The 14,762-nt window shown below is 47.5% G+C and overlaps 1 protein-coding gene across 1 annotated transcript in view; it reads right to left on the bottom strand.

Annotated features, from left to right (window-relative positions):
* The window catches only part of C11H2orf76 (chromosome 11 C2orf76 homolog), a 61,043-nt gene that overhangs the window by 24,800 nt on the left and 21,481 nt on the right, over positions 1–14,762 (bottom strand). Inside the window, exons 2-3 of the mRNA XM_036201829.1 lie at positions 9,076–9,220; positions 648–698 (exon numbers count right to left, since the gene is read on the bottom strand). Of these exons, the coding sequence (XP_036057722.1) occupies positions 648–698; positions 9,076–9,208 (184 nt within the window). The 5' untranslated portion in view covers positions 9,209–9,220. The remainder of the gene's footprint in view (positions 1–647; positions 699–9,075; positions 9,221–14,762) is intronic.

The following is a 14,762-nucleotide window of genomic DNA, read 5'->3' as shown; positions in this document are numbered from 1 at the left end:
GATGATGAAACTCAGGGCTTTCTGAAACTGTAAAACCTCCTGATGGAGTCATAGCCATGACCCTAAAGACTCCTTCTCGTTTTTTTTAGTCCCTGCCACTTTTTTCTTCTCTGATTACCTGGCAAAGAAACCTCATTTACAAACAGTTTTGCCAAGCATGCCATACCTCACAAGCATGCTACTTCCCTACACAATTACAATTGACTTTCACAGCATGTTAGACTCCTATTGTCCTTAACAAACTTACGTACTGATGTGTGTCTGTGTGTGTGTGTGTGTGTGTGTGTGTGTGTCTGTGTCTGTGTCTGTGTCTGTGTGTGTATGATATATATATGGCCAAAGACCCTCAAAAGCATCTCTGATTCATATGCTAAGCAAACATCAATGATACAAAAATAATAACAGCTCATACATGCATAATAGTCCATGAGTATATGTAGTGTGTACTTGTATCATGTATATATTAGTGCTGGGATTGAACCGGGGTCTTGCCCATGCTAAGCACACACTTCACTAAGCTATGCCTCCTGCCCCTCCAAAGTTACTTTAATTTATAGTTAATTAATTTTTGAACACCATATTTGAATTCATGCCAACAAAAATAATGCAAAGTTATATCTTTTTAAATAGTAAGAAAAATTGGTTACCATATTTGTAATTTCTGAGTGGTGGTGGCAGGCTGGTCCTCAAAGGGACATCTGCAAGAGAGAATGATGGTTTCTCATTACAAAATATTCAATAGGATGCCGAGTCTTTCAGCTATGGCCAGATTCTTTCCCCCTTTTCCTTTCCTTAAACAGGGTCCCATGTAGCCCAGGCTGTCCCTGAACTCCACATGTAGCCAATAATGATCTTGAACTTCTGATTCTCCTACTTCCACCTCCAAAGTGCTGGGATTACAGATGTGTACCGTGACTGGTTTACATGGTGCTAGTATGGAACTCAGGGCTTATGCATGACAGGCAGGCACACTCCCAACTGAGCTACATCTCCAACCACAGACTGAGCTAATTTTAAAACTTAGACAAAATGAAGCTAATGCAGCATCAAAATTAAGGGGCCATCTACTGTAAGGAAACCATCACTGAGATGCTGAGCTGGTGGCCACTGAATTGAGAATCCAGCAGAACTAATAAAAGAACGATTCGGCTGGGCAGTGGTGGTGCACGCCTTTAATCCCAGCACTCGGGAGGCAGAGCCAGGTGGATCTCTGTGAGTTTGAGGCCAGCCTAGTCTACAGAGCGAGATCTAGGACAGCCTCCAAAGCTACATAGAGAAACCCTGTCTTGAAAAAAACAAAACAAAACAAACAAACAAACAAAAAAACGATTCCTGGGAACAGTGAGAAGGCTCAGTCAGAAAAAGTAGCTGCTTCGTAGCATGAGGATCCAGATTTGGATCCCTAGAGCCCACAGAAAATGTCAGAGAACAGTGGTATACTTCTGCAACCCTAGGCCTGGGGGAGCAGGGGACCAGCCGCCACCCTAGCCCAGTAACTGATCTTCAGCTTTAGTGACAGACCTTTCTCCAAAAATGAAGGTGGACAGTGACCAAAGGAAGACATTGGACATTGACCTCAGGCCTCCACACAAATGTGTGCTCACCTAAATGTGCACCCGAACACACATGTGTATACATGAGGCCCTGGGTTTCCATCCCAGCACTGCATAAACTGGGCATGGTGATACACATCTATAATCCTAGTACTTGGAGAAGTTGAGGCAGGGGGATTAGAAGTTCAAGGTCATCTTTGGCAACACAGAAAAGTTTGAGTCAAGCCTGGGCTATATGAGATCCTGTCTCATAAAAATAAATCATTATTTTTCTCAAGATTTATTTTTATTAATGTTAATTATGGGTATAGGGGAGGGTATATACACATGACCGCAGGGACTGCAGAGGCCTGGGAGTTGGATCCCCTGGAGCCGGAGTTTTAGGCAGTTGTGAGTTGCCCACCATGGGTGATGGGAGCCAAACTTGTGTCCTCTGGAAGAACAAGAAGAGCCCTTAGCCTGTGAGCTGCCTCTCCAGCAGTTTCCAAAAACCAGTCGTATACAGGGAGAAGGAAAGGGAAGGGAACTCCAGATCAGGTTTGGCCACTGAGGGCAGATCAGATGCTGTGCCCCGAGCCAGATGATGGACTCCCTGAAGGTGAACAGGTGAAGAATTGCTCCTGACGCTACTGTTGTGTGGAGACACAGAGAGAGGGGGTCATGACCAACACACCTTCCTTTGCACCCCCGCTCTGCTGTCATGACCACCCACAGCCCCATGGGCGCTAGCTCCTTGGATGCTGGTCTAGCCATGCTGGTTTACCTGAAATGTCTCCATTCTCTGCTAATTCATAAATCCCTGAAGCTTAAGACACCACGGACTGTCTTCTCAAATCTTGCATAGAGACCACAGTCTACTTTTCTCACTGTGTAGTTACTATCTAAAAATCATCCCTGGTGTGTGGCAGGCACTCATAAACCCTCCAGAAGGAAAAACACTGTCAACCCCTTTACCTGGCAGTGGTAAGCACCAAGCTCCAAGGAGGTAATTAGTGACGCCTGGTGGCTGTGGGCTAGAATATCTTGTACCAAAAATGAAACACTTAACACACATGCATGTGTACACATACCAGGAATATCAACTGAAAACCACACACCAGAGCTATAACCATGCAAGCTAGTCAAAATAAACAAACATAAATATAAATAAACACATTATTAATACAAATGATACAGAAAGCCCACCCTCAGGGAGTGAGCAATAACTCCCTGCTCTTCAGCTGCAGACTGTGCACGGAAGTAACTTCCAAGTCTCCTGTGACACAAGCTGGCCTCAAAGTCCCTAAGTAGCTGTGGATGATCTTGAACTCCTGATTCTCCTGCCCCCACCTCCTGAGTGCTGGATTACAGGTATGCACCACCATACCCAATTCATGCAGTGTTTAGGACTCATGCACTCTATCAACTAAGTGACGTCTCTGGCACCCCTAGGCTCACTTTCACAGCTACACTTTCCCACATATTCAGTAGACACAGGCGTAGTTACATCGCTGCTGTGGCTGGTGAAAGGTCAAACAGGCAGGCCTGAGCATCTAGCTATGACGGGCGCCACCATTCTGTTGGGGACAGAGGAAACCAATAGTTACTGTGAATGAATCATTCTATGGTACCTGGGAGGCGAAGAACAGAGCGCCAGGAAACCCACTACTTCCTGTGCCACCATAGCAACCTGAAAATCACATCTTATTCCTGAGGACTTGAAGAGGGTCCCATTCTGCCTGACAGAGAACATCACGCTGCCGCTGCATTGATGCCAAGAAACACTAGAGCCCTCGGCATCTGTGGAGACTTGAACACACAGGCCGGGAGATGGTTCAGCAGTAGGGAAAAGCACCTGCCACCAAGTTTGACAGTCTGTGTTTAATCCCTGGGCCTCACTCGGTAGAAGGGGAGAATGACTTCCTCCTCCACACACACACACACACACACACACTGTGGTACACACATGTGCATAGACATGCACAAGCAGGTTGGCATGTACATGAACACATACACACACAGAGAGGAAATAAATAAAATGTACTAAAAATGATAAAAGAATTTGAAAATAACTGTAGAAATCAACCTCAAATATGCTGAGGAATGACTTGCAAAAAGCAGGCCACTCTGTAACTGGCACTGGAGGTGACCAGAACATGCCATACCGATATATGCCTACCTGGCACAAGGATTGTTTGGAGCGAAAAGCTGATGTCTAGTGCTCTTTGCCCTCCCTGTTTGCCTATGACAAAGCCTACATACACCCTTTCTCCTAGAGCAACCTTAGAAGGCTGTTATGCCCGGAATCAGCCTGCAGGGGGCATCAGGATGTGCCACACCACAAAGCTTCAGCAACCCGGCCTTCTCTACTCCCTGTCTACAAGCTTCCACCCCTAAGGATCCAAAGTCATCTTCCTTGTCCGGGCACTTCTCTGAGAATTTTTCACTCCCTAGGAATCCCACATACGTGGCGTGTACTCAGCAATAACTCCTGCTGGTTCTTCTCTTGTTTACCTGTCTCTTTCAACTGAGAACTTATGAGGCTGGAACGGGGGTGGATGGCTCAGTGGGTAAAGCATGTGCTTGTCCTTGTGTGAAGACCTGATTGAATCCTGAGACCACATCAAGCCTGGCATGGTAGTACATGTCCATAATACCAGAGCTCCGGGCAAATGAAAGGCAAAGAATCGCCAGAAGCAGAAGACACAAAACACCCTGTCTCAAATGAGACGGAAGGTGAGGACTGACAGGGATTTGTCCCCTGGCTGCCATATGTGCTCTGTGACACACAAGTGTGTGTGTGGGGGGGGGGGGGCAGGGGGCTTATATACACATAGGCACACATCATGCACACACAGATTTTTTTAAAAGAACTTAAGAGTGAGGAAAAGCTACCCTCCCATAACATTATCTCTTAGTATGAACGATCAATACTCCCCTAATAGTAAAGAACAGGGCCACAAATAGCTGGTTGTGGTGGTACACGCCTTTAACCCCAGCACTTGGGAGGCAAAGGCAGGTGGATCTCTGAGTTCAAGGCCATCCTGGTCTACAGAGTGAATTCCAGGACAGCCTGGTCTACAGAGTGAGTTCCAGGACAGCCTGGTCTACAAAGTGAGTTCCAGGACAGCCTGGTCTACAGAGTGAGTTCCAGGACAGCCTGGTCTACAGAGTGAGTTCCAGGACAGCCTGGTCTACAGAGTGAGTTCCAGGACAGCCAGGGCAACACAGAGACAACCTGTCTTGAAGGCAAAAAAGAATATGGCAAGAAAACTTTATATTCTCAGTGTAAGTCCGAAGTTACTACGTGAACTACTTGAACCACAGCAAAGAAAACCTGTCACCAAACCAAGCCCATTCATTTACCTCTCACAAAGACAGCCCAAGGAATTAGGGTGAGCAGCAAGAGCAAGGAAAGTTTACTCATGGGTGGAGAGATGGCTCAGCAGCTAAGAGCCCTTGATGCTCTTGCAGAAAAACCCAAGTTCAGCTCCCAGAACCCAGGTGGAAGCTCACAACTGCCCATCACCCCAATTCCAGAGAATCTGGCACCCTCTCCTGGCCCTCATGAGCACTGCCTGCATGTAGTGAACATACTCACACATACACACATAAAATAAAATTTAAAAAATCTTTATAAAAACATTTACTCAAGATGCCTATAAAACCAGAAAGACAACAGGCCAATGCCTTGGAAAAACACATCAATTTTTAAAATTATTTATTTATGTATTGTGTATCAGTGTGGATACACATGCCATGTTGCACTTTTGGTGGCCAGGGCACACAACCTGTGGGAGGTAGCTCCCTTTTTCCACCACGTGGGTCAAACTTGGGTCCTCAGGCTTAGAGTCACATGCCTTTATCCATCAAGCCATCTCAGTGGCCTGAAAAAATACATCTTTGCTCAGTGTAAGTAAGGCAAGGGAAGAGCAGAGGGTTAGGTAGGGGAAGACGGGAGGCTGCACATTCTTAGGCCCCGTTCCCATGGAATGGAATGGGATGGGGCCGTGAAATGGGTGGTCACTGCACATGTAATCACGACCCCTTGGTGCTCATTGCAACAGATATGGCATCTACGATGGCCATGCTCATGAACAGCCTAACCAAGCTGAAAAAAGGGTGAAGAGAAAAATACCGTCATGATTTTAGTTTTTAACATTATTTGGGTGCGTGTCTGCATGCCTCCTTGTCTGTGTGTGCACCACATCCACGCAGCACAGCCCTGCAGAGGCCAAAAGAGAGCCTTGGATCTCCTGGATCTCAGCGTTAGGAACCAAACCCAGGCCCTCTGCCAGAACAGCTGGCACTCTTGGCCTCTGAGCCACTAATCCAGCTCCCTAAGCAACCTTATGATTTTGCGTGTGGATCATTTCTAGGGCACACGCGGCCCTCAGGCCACAGGTTAGATACACCTGCTTGAAACCTGGGAAGTATATCAGCCACCCCTATCTTGACACTTTTTGGCTTAAAGAGAGAAGGAAGGTTGGATGAGATTAGTGCAAGCCATTATTTACCACCTCCCAAGTACACTTGAAGTGACTGAGATGTCTACACAATGTGGCCCAAGCGTTAGGGTGGCAAAGGGACAGGCACAACATGAATGTCACCAACAGACCCACAAGAAAAGTGAGGGTTTTAAACAAAAGTGGCTTTCAAGTCCCTGGAAAGTAACTCGGGCAACCTTCACTATCACGACACACACGGCCTGCATACAAGTGCGCACACACAGGCGGGGGAGATGACTTAGTGGTTAAAACACTTGCCATATACATATGACAACCAGAGTTCACACCCGAAGAACCCAGTGGGTGGGCTTGGTGGTTTGAATAGGAATGGCCCCCATGGATTCAGGTATCTGAATGATTGGCCTATAGGGAGTCGCACTATTAGGAGGTGTGGCCTTGTTGGAGGAAGTGTGTCACTGTGGGGGTGGGCTTTGAGGTCTCATATGCTCAAGCTATGCCCAGTATGAGAGATAGTTCACTTCCTGTTGCCTGAAGATCAAGATGTAAAATTCAAGCTGTTACCTCTCCAGCACCAGGTCTGCCTGCATGCTGCCATGCTTCTCGATAATGGACCGAACCTCTGAACTGTAAGCCAGCCCTAATTAAATGTTTTCCTTTTTAAGAGTTGCATGGTCATGGTGTCTGTTCACAGCAATAGAAACCCTGACTAAACAGTGGGCATGTTATAATGCCAACATCAGAAGGCAGAGATGGAGGTATCTAGATTGAGCTGGCTAACAAAACCAGCTTGTCAGTAAACTCTGGGTTTGACTGAGAGACTCTGTGCCTCAGTGAATAAGGTGGAAGAGCAACAGAGGGTGATTCCCAACATCAACCTCAGGCTTCCTCATGTATGTGCACGCGCGCGCATGCGCGCGCACAGACATACACACACACACACACACACACACACACACACACACACGGAAATGGAAAAATAAAACAGTGAAAATATAAAGTCACATAGTTTTCAATTCATGGAACTATATATTAAAAACTGCATTGTACTCTACATCAATTTCTCTTCATTTAACAGAATAAATGCATATGCTAGAGGCTGTATCAGATGCCTGTGGAATGCTTCAGTATGAAGAGCAGTGAGGCCATCTCAGGACGAGGACTGCGTTTCCACCCTCTGCACCTTCAAAACCATAAGCAGCACCAGAAGACTTTCATTTCCCAGCTAGTGAGATGGCTCAGCTGGTGGAAGCACCTGCTGCCAAGCCAGACGACCTGAGTTCGATCCCCAGGACCCTCATGGTGGAGGACGAGAATCTGATCCTGCAAAATGTCCTCTGACTTCCACACTGTGGAACAAGCACCCCCCCGCCCACATACACACCATGTGTACACACACACACACACACACACACACACACACACACACACACTATAAATAAATATTAAAAAGGTAAAGAGTGTCGTCTCTGTGACCACAGTGAGCCAATCTCTCCTGATTTCTTCAGCTCCCTGCTGCCACAGGCACACTCCCCAGTGAGGCTCCTGTGTGCTGGAAACGACACAGTCAGCTGCATCCCACTCCCTTGTCATTCAGTCTCCAAAATAAACTCATTATGGGTGGACTTGACTTTCTTTGTGTGTACATACATGTTTATGTATGCATATGTGTGTGTGGAGACCAGACGTTAATACTGGATGTCTTCCTCAATCTCTCTCCGCCTTATTTTTTAAGACAGGCTTCTCACTGTACCTGGACCTCACCAACTCTGTTGGACAGATGCAAGGAGCAGAGGAAGCCAGGAGCGAGCGAGCTCCTGAGCAAATGTGTATTCTCACATTAGCAAGGCCTGCTAAGGACTCCAAGACCAACTGGTCCAGGGTAAACTGGCAAGGCCATTACCCATATGGACCAGGCTCAAGAGGGATGGCAAAGCCTGGGCGTGAGTGATTACGGATCAGTGTGTGCAAAGATTAGCCACCGCAGTTTCCTCCTCCCAGAAGCTTACAGCCTGGGACTGTGGAGACCTCAGACCAAGACTAGCCAACCCCCACCCCATCCTGTTCCCAGCTTGGCTGTCTGTGTGTCTGTCCTTCCCTCATTCCCTTGCCACCCAAATTGTGTGGGATGAGTCAGGCAGGCTAGGCAGTGAGCCCCAGAGATAATCTGTCTCCACCTCCCCAGTGGGATTACAGGTTCATACCTCTATTCCTTTATTACATGGGTTCCGGAGGATCAAACACATACCTTCCTCACACTAGACAGTCACCTCCCCTGCCCTGGACCTTAGTGGAGCTGGAGAGTTTCTCTCCAGGTCCCGCCAAGCCCAGGCAGTCCCGCAGCCCACTTATAAAATAAACATACAGATGCTTATATTATTTAAACTGTTTGACCTAATGGCTCAGGCTTCTTGTTATCTAGTTCCGATATCTCAAATTAACCCATATCTATTAGTCTATAAGTTGCCATGTTGCTTGTGGCTTACCGGTACCTTACATCTCACTTTTCATGGCAGTGGCTGGCAGCGTCTCCTCACTCAGCCTTCCACCTTCCAGAATTCTCCTCCTCCTTATCCTTCCTCCCTGGCTACTGGCCAATCAGAGTTTTATTTATCAATCAATCATAGCAACATATATTTACAGCATACAGGACATAGAACTCCTGGTGAGTACGTTCACACTACTCACTGGCACACTGGGGTAGCTGGTGACAGAGCCCAGGACACAGCCAGCCTGGCCCCTGTGAGCACCAGCTTCCAAAGTACTTCTGGACTGGGCAAGAACTACGTCAGTGCTTTTCTTGGTTGATTTTTTAAATTATTCATAAATACAGCTATGTCACCCAGGCTGGCGTAAAAGTCACTATACAGTCTAGGCTAGCCTAAAACTTGCTGGATAGCCCAAGCTAGCTTTGAAATCATGATTCTCCTGGCTCTACGTCCTGAGCGCTGGGATGACAGGTGTGCACCTCTAGGCCCAGCCTAATGTTGTTCTTTTCAAAGATTATTTTTAACATCATAGTCAGATATTTTCATTGTCAAAATACAAATGAAACAAAGCACCTCTATTTCTCATACCTTGCTTCAGAAATATTATAAACTCCCTCACAGTTTGGTCCAAGTTAACTCCATGATATACTATAGGCTTGAAATTTCGATGCTCAAATGAACGGATGAGGCGAACTGTGATAGTTGCTTCCTCGGCAGCCATGTGGAGAGACACCTGTGGTAAGACACATGGGTAAAGCGGATAAAGACATTGCCATGAAAGAGTGAACGACCAGAGTTCAGATCCACACAGAAGCTGGCACATATGGGAGCCTGCTGCAATCCCAGCACGTGGGAGCCAGAGACAAGAGACACCTGGGGCAATCTGGCTGGGGCAAAATTGCTCTGCCTGCATAAATGGAGACTGGCTGAGGAAGACATCCATTGCAGATCTCAGGCTTCCTCCACACACATGTACATCCAAACACACACGCACACACACACTATGCATACATATGCACATTAAAATAAATAAAATTCAAATAAAAGTTATTTCTTAGTCAGAGGCAGGGGACTTAATGATTGGCAACATTCTATGCATCTTAAGTAAGATATTAAATATAGGGACAGTGCGCTATTTTTATGCCTTTCAGTTTGTCTGAAATAGTCCATAACACACAAATAAGCCACATAAACTTGGCTCAGAAAGTCTCTCCGAAAAACTGAGTGCTTGTCCAAGTGTTTTACTAAGTTTGGGAAAAGACACAGCACATTAAGCATGGAGAGCTAAGGAGTTTACTATTTGAATGCATCAAATAATTTTTAATTAAAATTAGCACATTAGCTATAATGAAACAGCTTCTATAAAACCTGAAATAGATTTCCCCCATAAAATAAAGTAGGGGTTCATCTAATCTTGTCTCATGGCTAATAAGCCTAATAAATCTCTTGATAATTCCAATATTGGTTATTACAGCATTCCTCATAACCTCCTTCATATTCTCCTCAGAAACACATGGTCCTAAAAGCTACCAAACAATAGTTCAACAAACATCCACAAGATAAAAATGTTTAACATACAGAGGCACTTAATATTACTGGCACAATCCATGGTTTCAGGGGTCTTGTGATCAAATATTCTAAATTTCTTCTGCATACTGGGGCACAGACTCAGAGCCTGGCATATCCTCGGTCTGTGTTCTTCCACTGCGCGGCTCCCCACCCAGCCCTGAATGTCCTCTTGTGTTCATGTACATGTGAGTATATAGGTTGTATGTATGGGTGGAGGTCAGAAGACAATGTCACATGTGCTCCTGGGGTGCTGGGGTGGTTTGACAGGAATGGCCCCCCACAGGCTCACATATTTGAATACTTGGTCATTAGGAAGCAGCATTATTAGGAGGTGTGGCCTTGCTGGAGGAAATGTGTCACTAGAGGTGGGCTTTGGGGTTCCAAGTGGTCAAGAGAGGGCCAGTGTCTCTCCTCCCGCTGCCTGATGCAAATGTGGAACTCTCAGCTGCTTCTCCAGCACCATGTCTGCCTGCGGGCCAGGCCACCATGCTTCCCACAGTTGTGACAATGGACCAAACCTCTGGACTGCACGCCAGCCCCAGTTAAATGCTTTCCTTTATGAGAGTTGCTGTGGTCGTGGTGTCTCCTCACAGAAGAGGATCCTGACTAAGAGAGATGCCTTCTACTTTTTCTTTGAGGCACCGAGTCTCATTAGCCTGAAATCTTACCAAACTGGCCAACATTAGCCAGCCAGTGAGCCTCCGGGGACCCACCTGTCTCCGAACACAGAACCACTCCCAGCGTTTTAACGTGAGCTTGGGTCCTGGGGATGCAAACTCATGTCCTCATGTTTACAAGGCAAGTGTTTTACTGACGGAACCATCTCTCCAGCCCAGGTTTTCATCCTTACTACATTTTTTTGTTTGTTTATTTACTTGCTTATTGTGTGTGTGCATCTGGTCACACTGTGCCGTGGCACCCATGTGGAGGTCAGAGGACAACCGGTGGGACTCGGTTCTCCCTTTCCACTATGTGGATCGAACTTGGGTTTTGCAGCAAGCACCTTTACCCACTGAGCCATCCCTCCAGCCCATGCTCTGGTTGTTGACTACGATGTTATTCATATTTATCTACACATGTGATAAAACCACATGAAATAAATGCATGCACACATAGACTTGCCTAGACATGCACACACGTGCATGTAAAACTAGTGAAATCTGAACAGAAACCATGGTTGTGCCAACAGTAGTTGTCTAGCCATGAAAAACAGACTACATTCAAGCCAGGTACCCCCACCAGGGGGAACTCTTTTCTGCATTATGTATTATGATTTCATGTAAAACTATCTCAAAATAAAAGTTTCTAAAAATTATCATTCAGTATGGTGGTTTGAAAGAAAATGGCCCCCAAAGGGAGGGGCACTATTAGGAGGTGTGGCCTTGTTGGAGGAAGTGTGTCACTGTAAGGGTGGGCTTTGAGGTCTCTTTTGTTCAAGCTTCACTCAGTGTGACTGAGACTACTTCCTGTTCCTGCAGGTCAAGATGTAGGACACCCGGCTACTTCTGCAGCACATGTCTGCCTGTATATCGCCATGTCACGCCACGATGATGATGGACTGAACCTCTGAACTGTAAGCCAGCTCATTCAATGTTTTTCCTTTACAAGAATTGCTGAAGTTATGGTGTCTCTTCACAGCAATGGAAACCCTAACTAAGACATTCAGAGAAGCCTGCTGAAATCATGAATGGAGGGAATACACTGAATAACAGAGTACTAAAACCATCGGGTAAGAGACCGGCAGAGAGCTTAGGGTGGAGACACCAATGCAGCCATGGCTGACAGCATCCAAATGCACCAGCCAATCTTAATGAATGCATCGGGTCCAGGACTTCCAGTGTATCTGCTCTGACAGTGTGTGAAGCCAAGTTCAGTAACACCAGAGGTACCAGCCAAGGTCAGAGGCTAAGGAAGTCTACTGGAGGCATGGCCTGGCTTCTTCAGCAATCTCACAAGAAATAAGAAAGCAGTCAAGGGAGACTGCTCAGTGGGTAAAATGCTTTACTGTCCAAGAGCAAGATTGTGAGCTCAGCTCCTCAGACAACATAGAAAGCCAGGCTTGGCAGTGAACATCTGTAATTCCAGTGCTTGTGTGAAGAGATAGGAAGTAGAGACAAGAGACTCCCAGAAGCTTGCAGGCCAGCTAGCCTGCCATACACAGAGGGGATAACAAGGTGGCTCAGCAGTTAGGAGCACTTTTGACACTTCCAAAAGACCAGAGTTCTGCTCTTAAGTTCCACATAAGATGGCTCACAAACATCTGTAATCCTGCTTCACGGGACCCAGTACCCTCTTCTGTCCAGCTTGAGCACCTGTACACATGTGGAATACACAGATAGAGACACGTACACATACATAGACATAAATCTTTAAAAATAAATACAAAATAAAATAAATAAAATGTGGAAGTTGAGGACCAACCCCTGAGGTTGTCCTCTGACATCCATGCACAGCATGGCATGAATGCAACTTCTCTCATATACATGAGCACACACACACATACACATATAATACACACAAAGAACACGTGCACCAAGAGTGACAGCACATATCTAGACTAGCATGGTTCAGACATGGGTGGTGTCCCTTGATGCTGCATATGTTAAAAACTTGGCCCCAGTGTAGTGGTATGGAAGGGAGGTAGGACCTTGAAAAGATGGGAACCTCCTCTGGAGATGGGGCTCAGCAGCAGAGCACATGCTCAGCATGAATGGGGCACCTGGGCTCAACTCCCAGCATCATGTGGTTATTTTCCAGCTACATACTGAAGCACAGCAAATAAATCCAAACAGCATTCAGCAGTTGGGGCACCAGAATCAAGTCACATGCCTGGAAGGAGTCTGAGCTTGTCTCAGCCCAGCCTGGGAGTCTGCACCATCACAGCCCACGCTCCTCCCACACTCAGCCCAGCCTGGGAGTCCTCACTATCCTAACCCACGCTCCTCCCACACTCAGCTCAGCCTGGGAGTCCTCACTATCCTAACCCACGCTCCTCCCACACTCAGCTCAGCCTGGGAGTCCTCACTATCCTAACCCACGCTCCTCCCACACTCAGCTCAGCCTGGGAGTCCTCACTATCCTAACCCACGCTCCTCCCACACTCAGCTCAGCCTGGGAGTCCTCACTATCCTAACCCACACTCCTCTCACACTCAGCCCAGCCTGGGAGTCCTCACTATCCTAACCCACGCTCCTCCCACACTCAGCTCAGCCTGGGAGTCCTCACTATCCTAACCCACACTCCTCTCACACTCAGCCCAGCCTGGGAGTCCTCACTATCCTAACCCACGCTCCTCCCACACTCAGCCCAGCCTGGGAGTCCGCACCATCACAACCCACTTTCCATGCATCGTTCCAGCTCCAATCACAGCTCACGGCTTCCCACACGGTCACCAAGTTTGTACTACACCCTTTCACTGCTAGGCTCTCCACCCTCCAACAATGGGACCCTTCAGGAAGCAGGTCAGAGATTCCCAATGTAGGACAACTTCAATCTCATGCCTCCTCCCTCAGGCTGAGCTCTGGCCCCGTCTGCCTCTCCCGTTAAAGGGTTCCTCACAGGAAAACACACTACGTGCTTGCTTTCTTCTACATCCAGCAACTTGGCTACATGAGATGTGTCAGAGGCATCAGGACTGCTTGCTGGCTGACAGCAGGGTTGGGGGCAACCTGCATCCCCTGGAGACACACTAGCAAAGCAGTCCCGCAACAACATCGCAGGGCCGCAGGAGAGGTGTGAAAACTGAGAGCGGGAGAGAGGTACAGTGCCTGCCTGGAAAGCATGAGGCTGGACCACAGCACCCCAAAAGGCATCACAGAGGGAGGGAGAATGGGAGGGGAGAGGGAATGAATAGAGCAGGGAGGGAGGGGTAAAGGAAGGACAAACAGGAGGGAAGGAAAGGTGGGAGGGAGGGGGAGGGAGGGCAAGAGGGAGGGAAGAGAGGGAGAGAGGAAGGGAGGTGAGGAAGGAGATGGGCAGGAGGGAGAAGGAAGGAAAGAAGGAAGGAGACATAAAGAAAACCTTATTGTTTCCCAACAACAAAAATTTTAAAACCAAAATTAATATTTAAATATCTATAAACTGTAGCATTCAACAGCAACTCAATATCTCTGAATTACAGGCAGTTCAGCTGAATTTAGACTGGGCACACCCTCATGTACAGGCTCAGGCAGGGCTCTGAAAAGAGAAGAGTGCCTGGGGCTCAGGAAGGTCTTTAAACCTCCCATCTACGAAACCTGTCCAGGCGGGTACCTGCTGGAGCACCCGGTTCCCTGGTGGCCGCCACATCGCTGCAGCCAGATACTCAACAGCCCCTCCAAAGCCCTCCCTTAGAACCGAGGGCCACAGCGGCCCAGGCCCCAGCATGCTTAGGGGTTTTGAGTGTCACCAGAGCCAGGAGGCTTCCAGATTCCGGTCCTCTGAGCAACAGAAATTCAGGAACCAAGGAAAGTGGCGACAGACAGGCTGCCACAGCACTCCAGGACTTTGCAACTTCCCAAGCTGGTGCTATCTCTCCACTTGGCAGAGTTCCCAGCTGCACAGCTAGGAACCCAGCAAGGCTGGCCTCTGAGGCAGAGAAGCAGCATGGCTCATGAAAGGCCAGGGCCTGACATTCCCACAAACATGGGAAACACATGTTCACATCACACAGATCTATATCAGCTCGAGAAAAACATGTAACTACAGTTGATTTTGGCTGTTCGAGT

Source organism: Onychomys torridus, chromosome 11, assembly GCF_903995425.1.
Source record: "Onychomys torridus chromosome 11, mOncTor1.1, whole genome shotgun sequence".
Classification (NCBI taxonomy): domain Eukaryota; kingdom Metazoa; phylum Chordata; class Mammalia; order Rodentia; family Cricetidae; genus Onychomys; species Onychomys torridus.
Note: the sequence above shows the minus strand (reverse complement) of the source record. Positions and strands in the feature narration are given on the sequence as shown.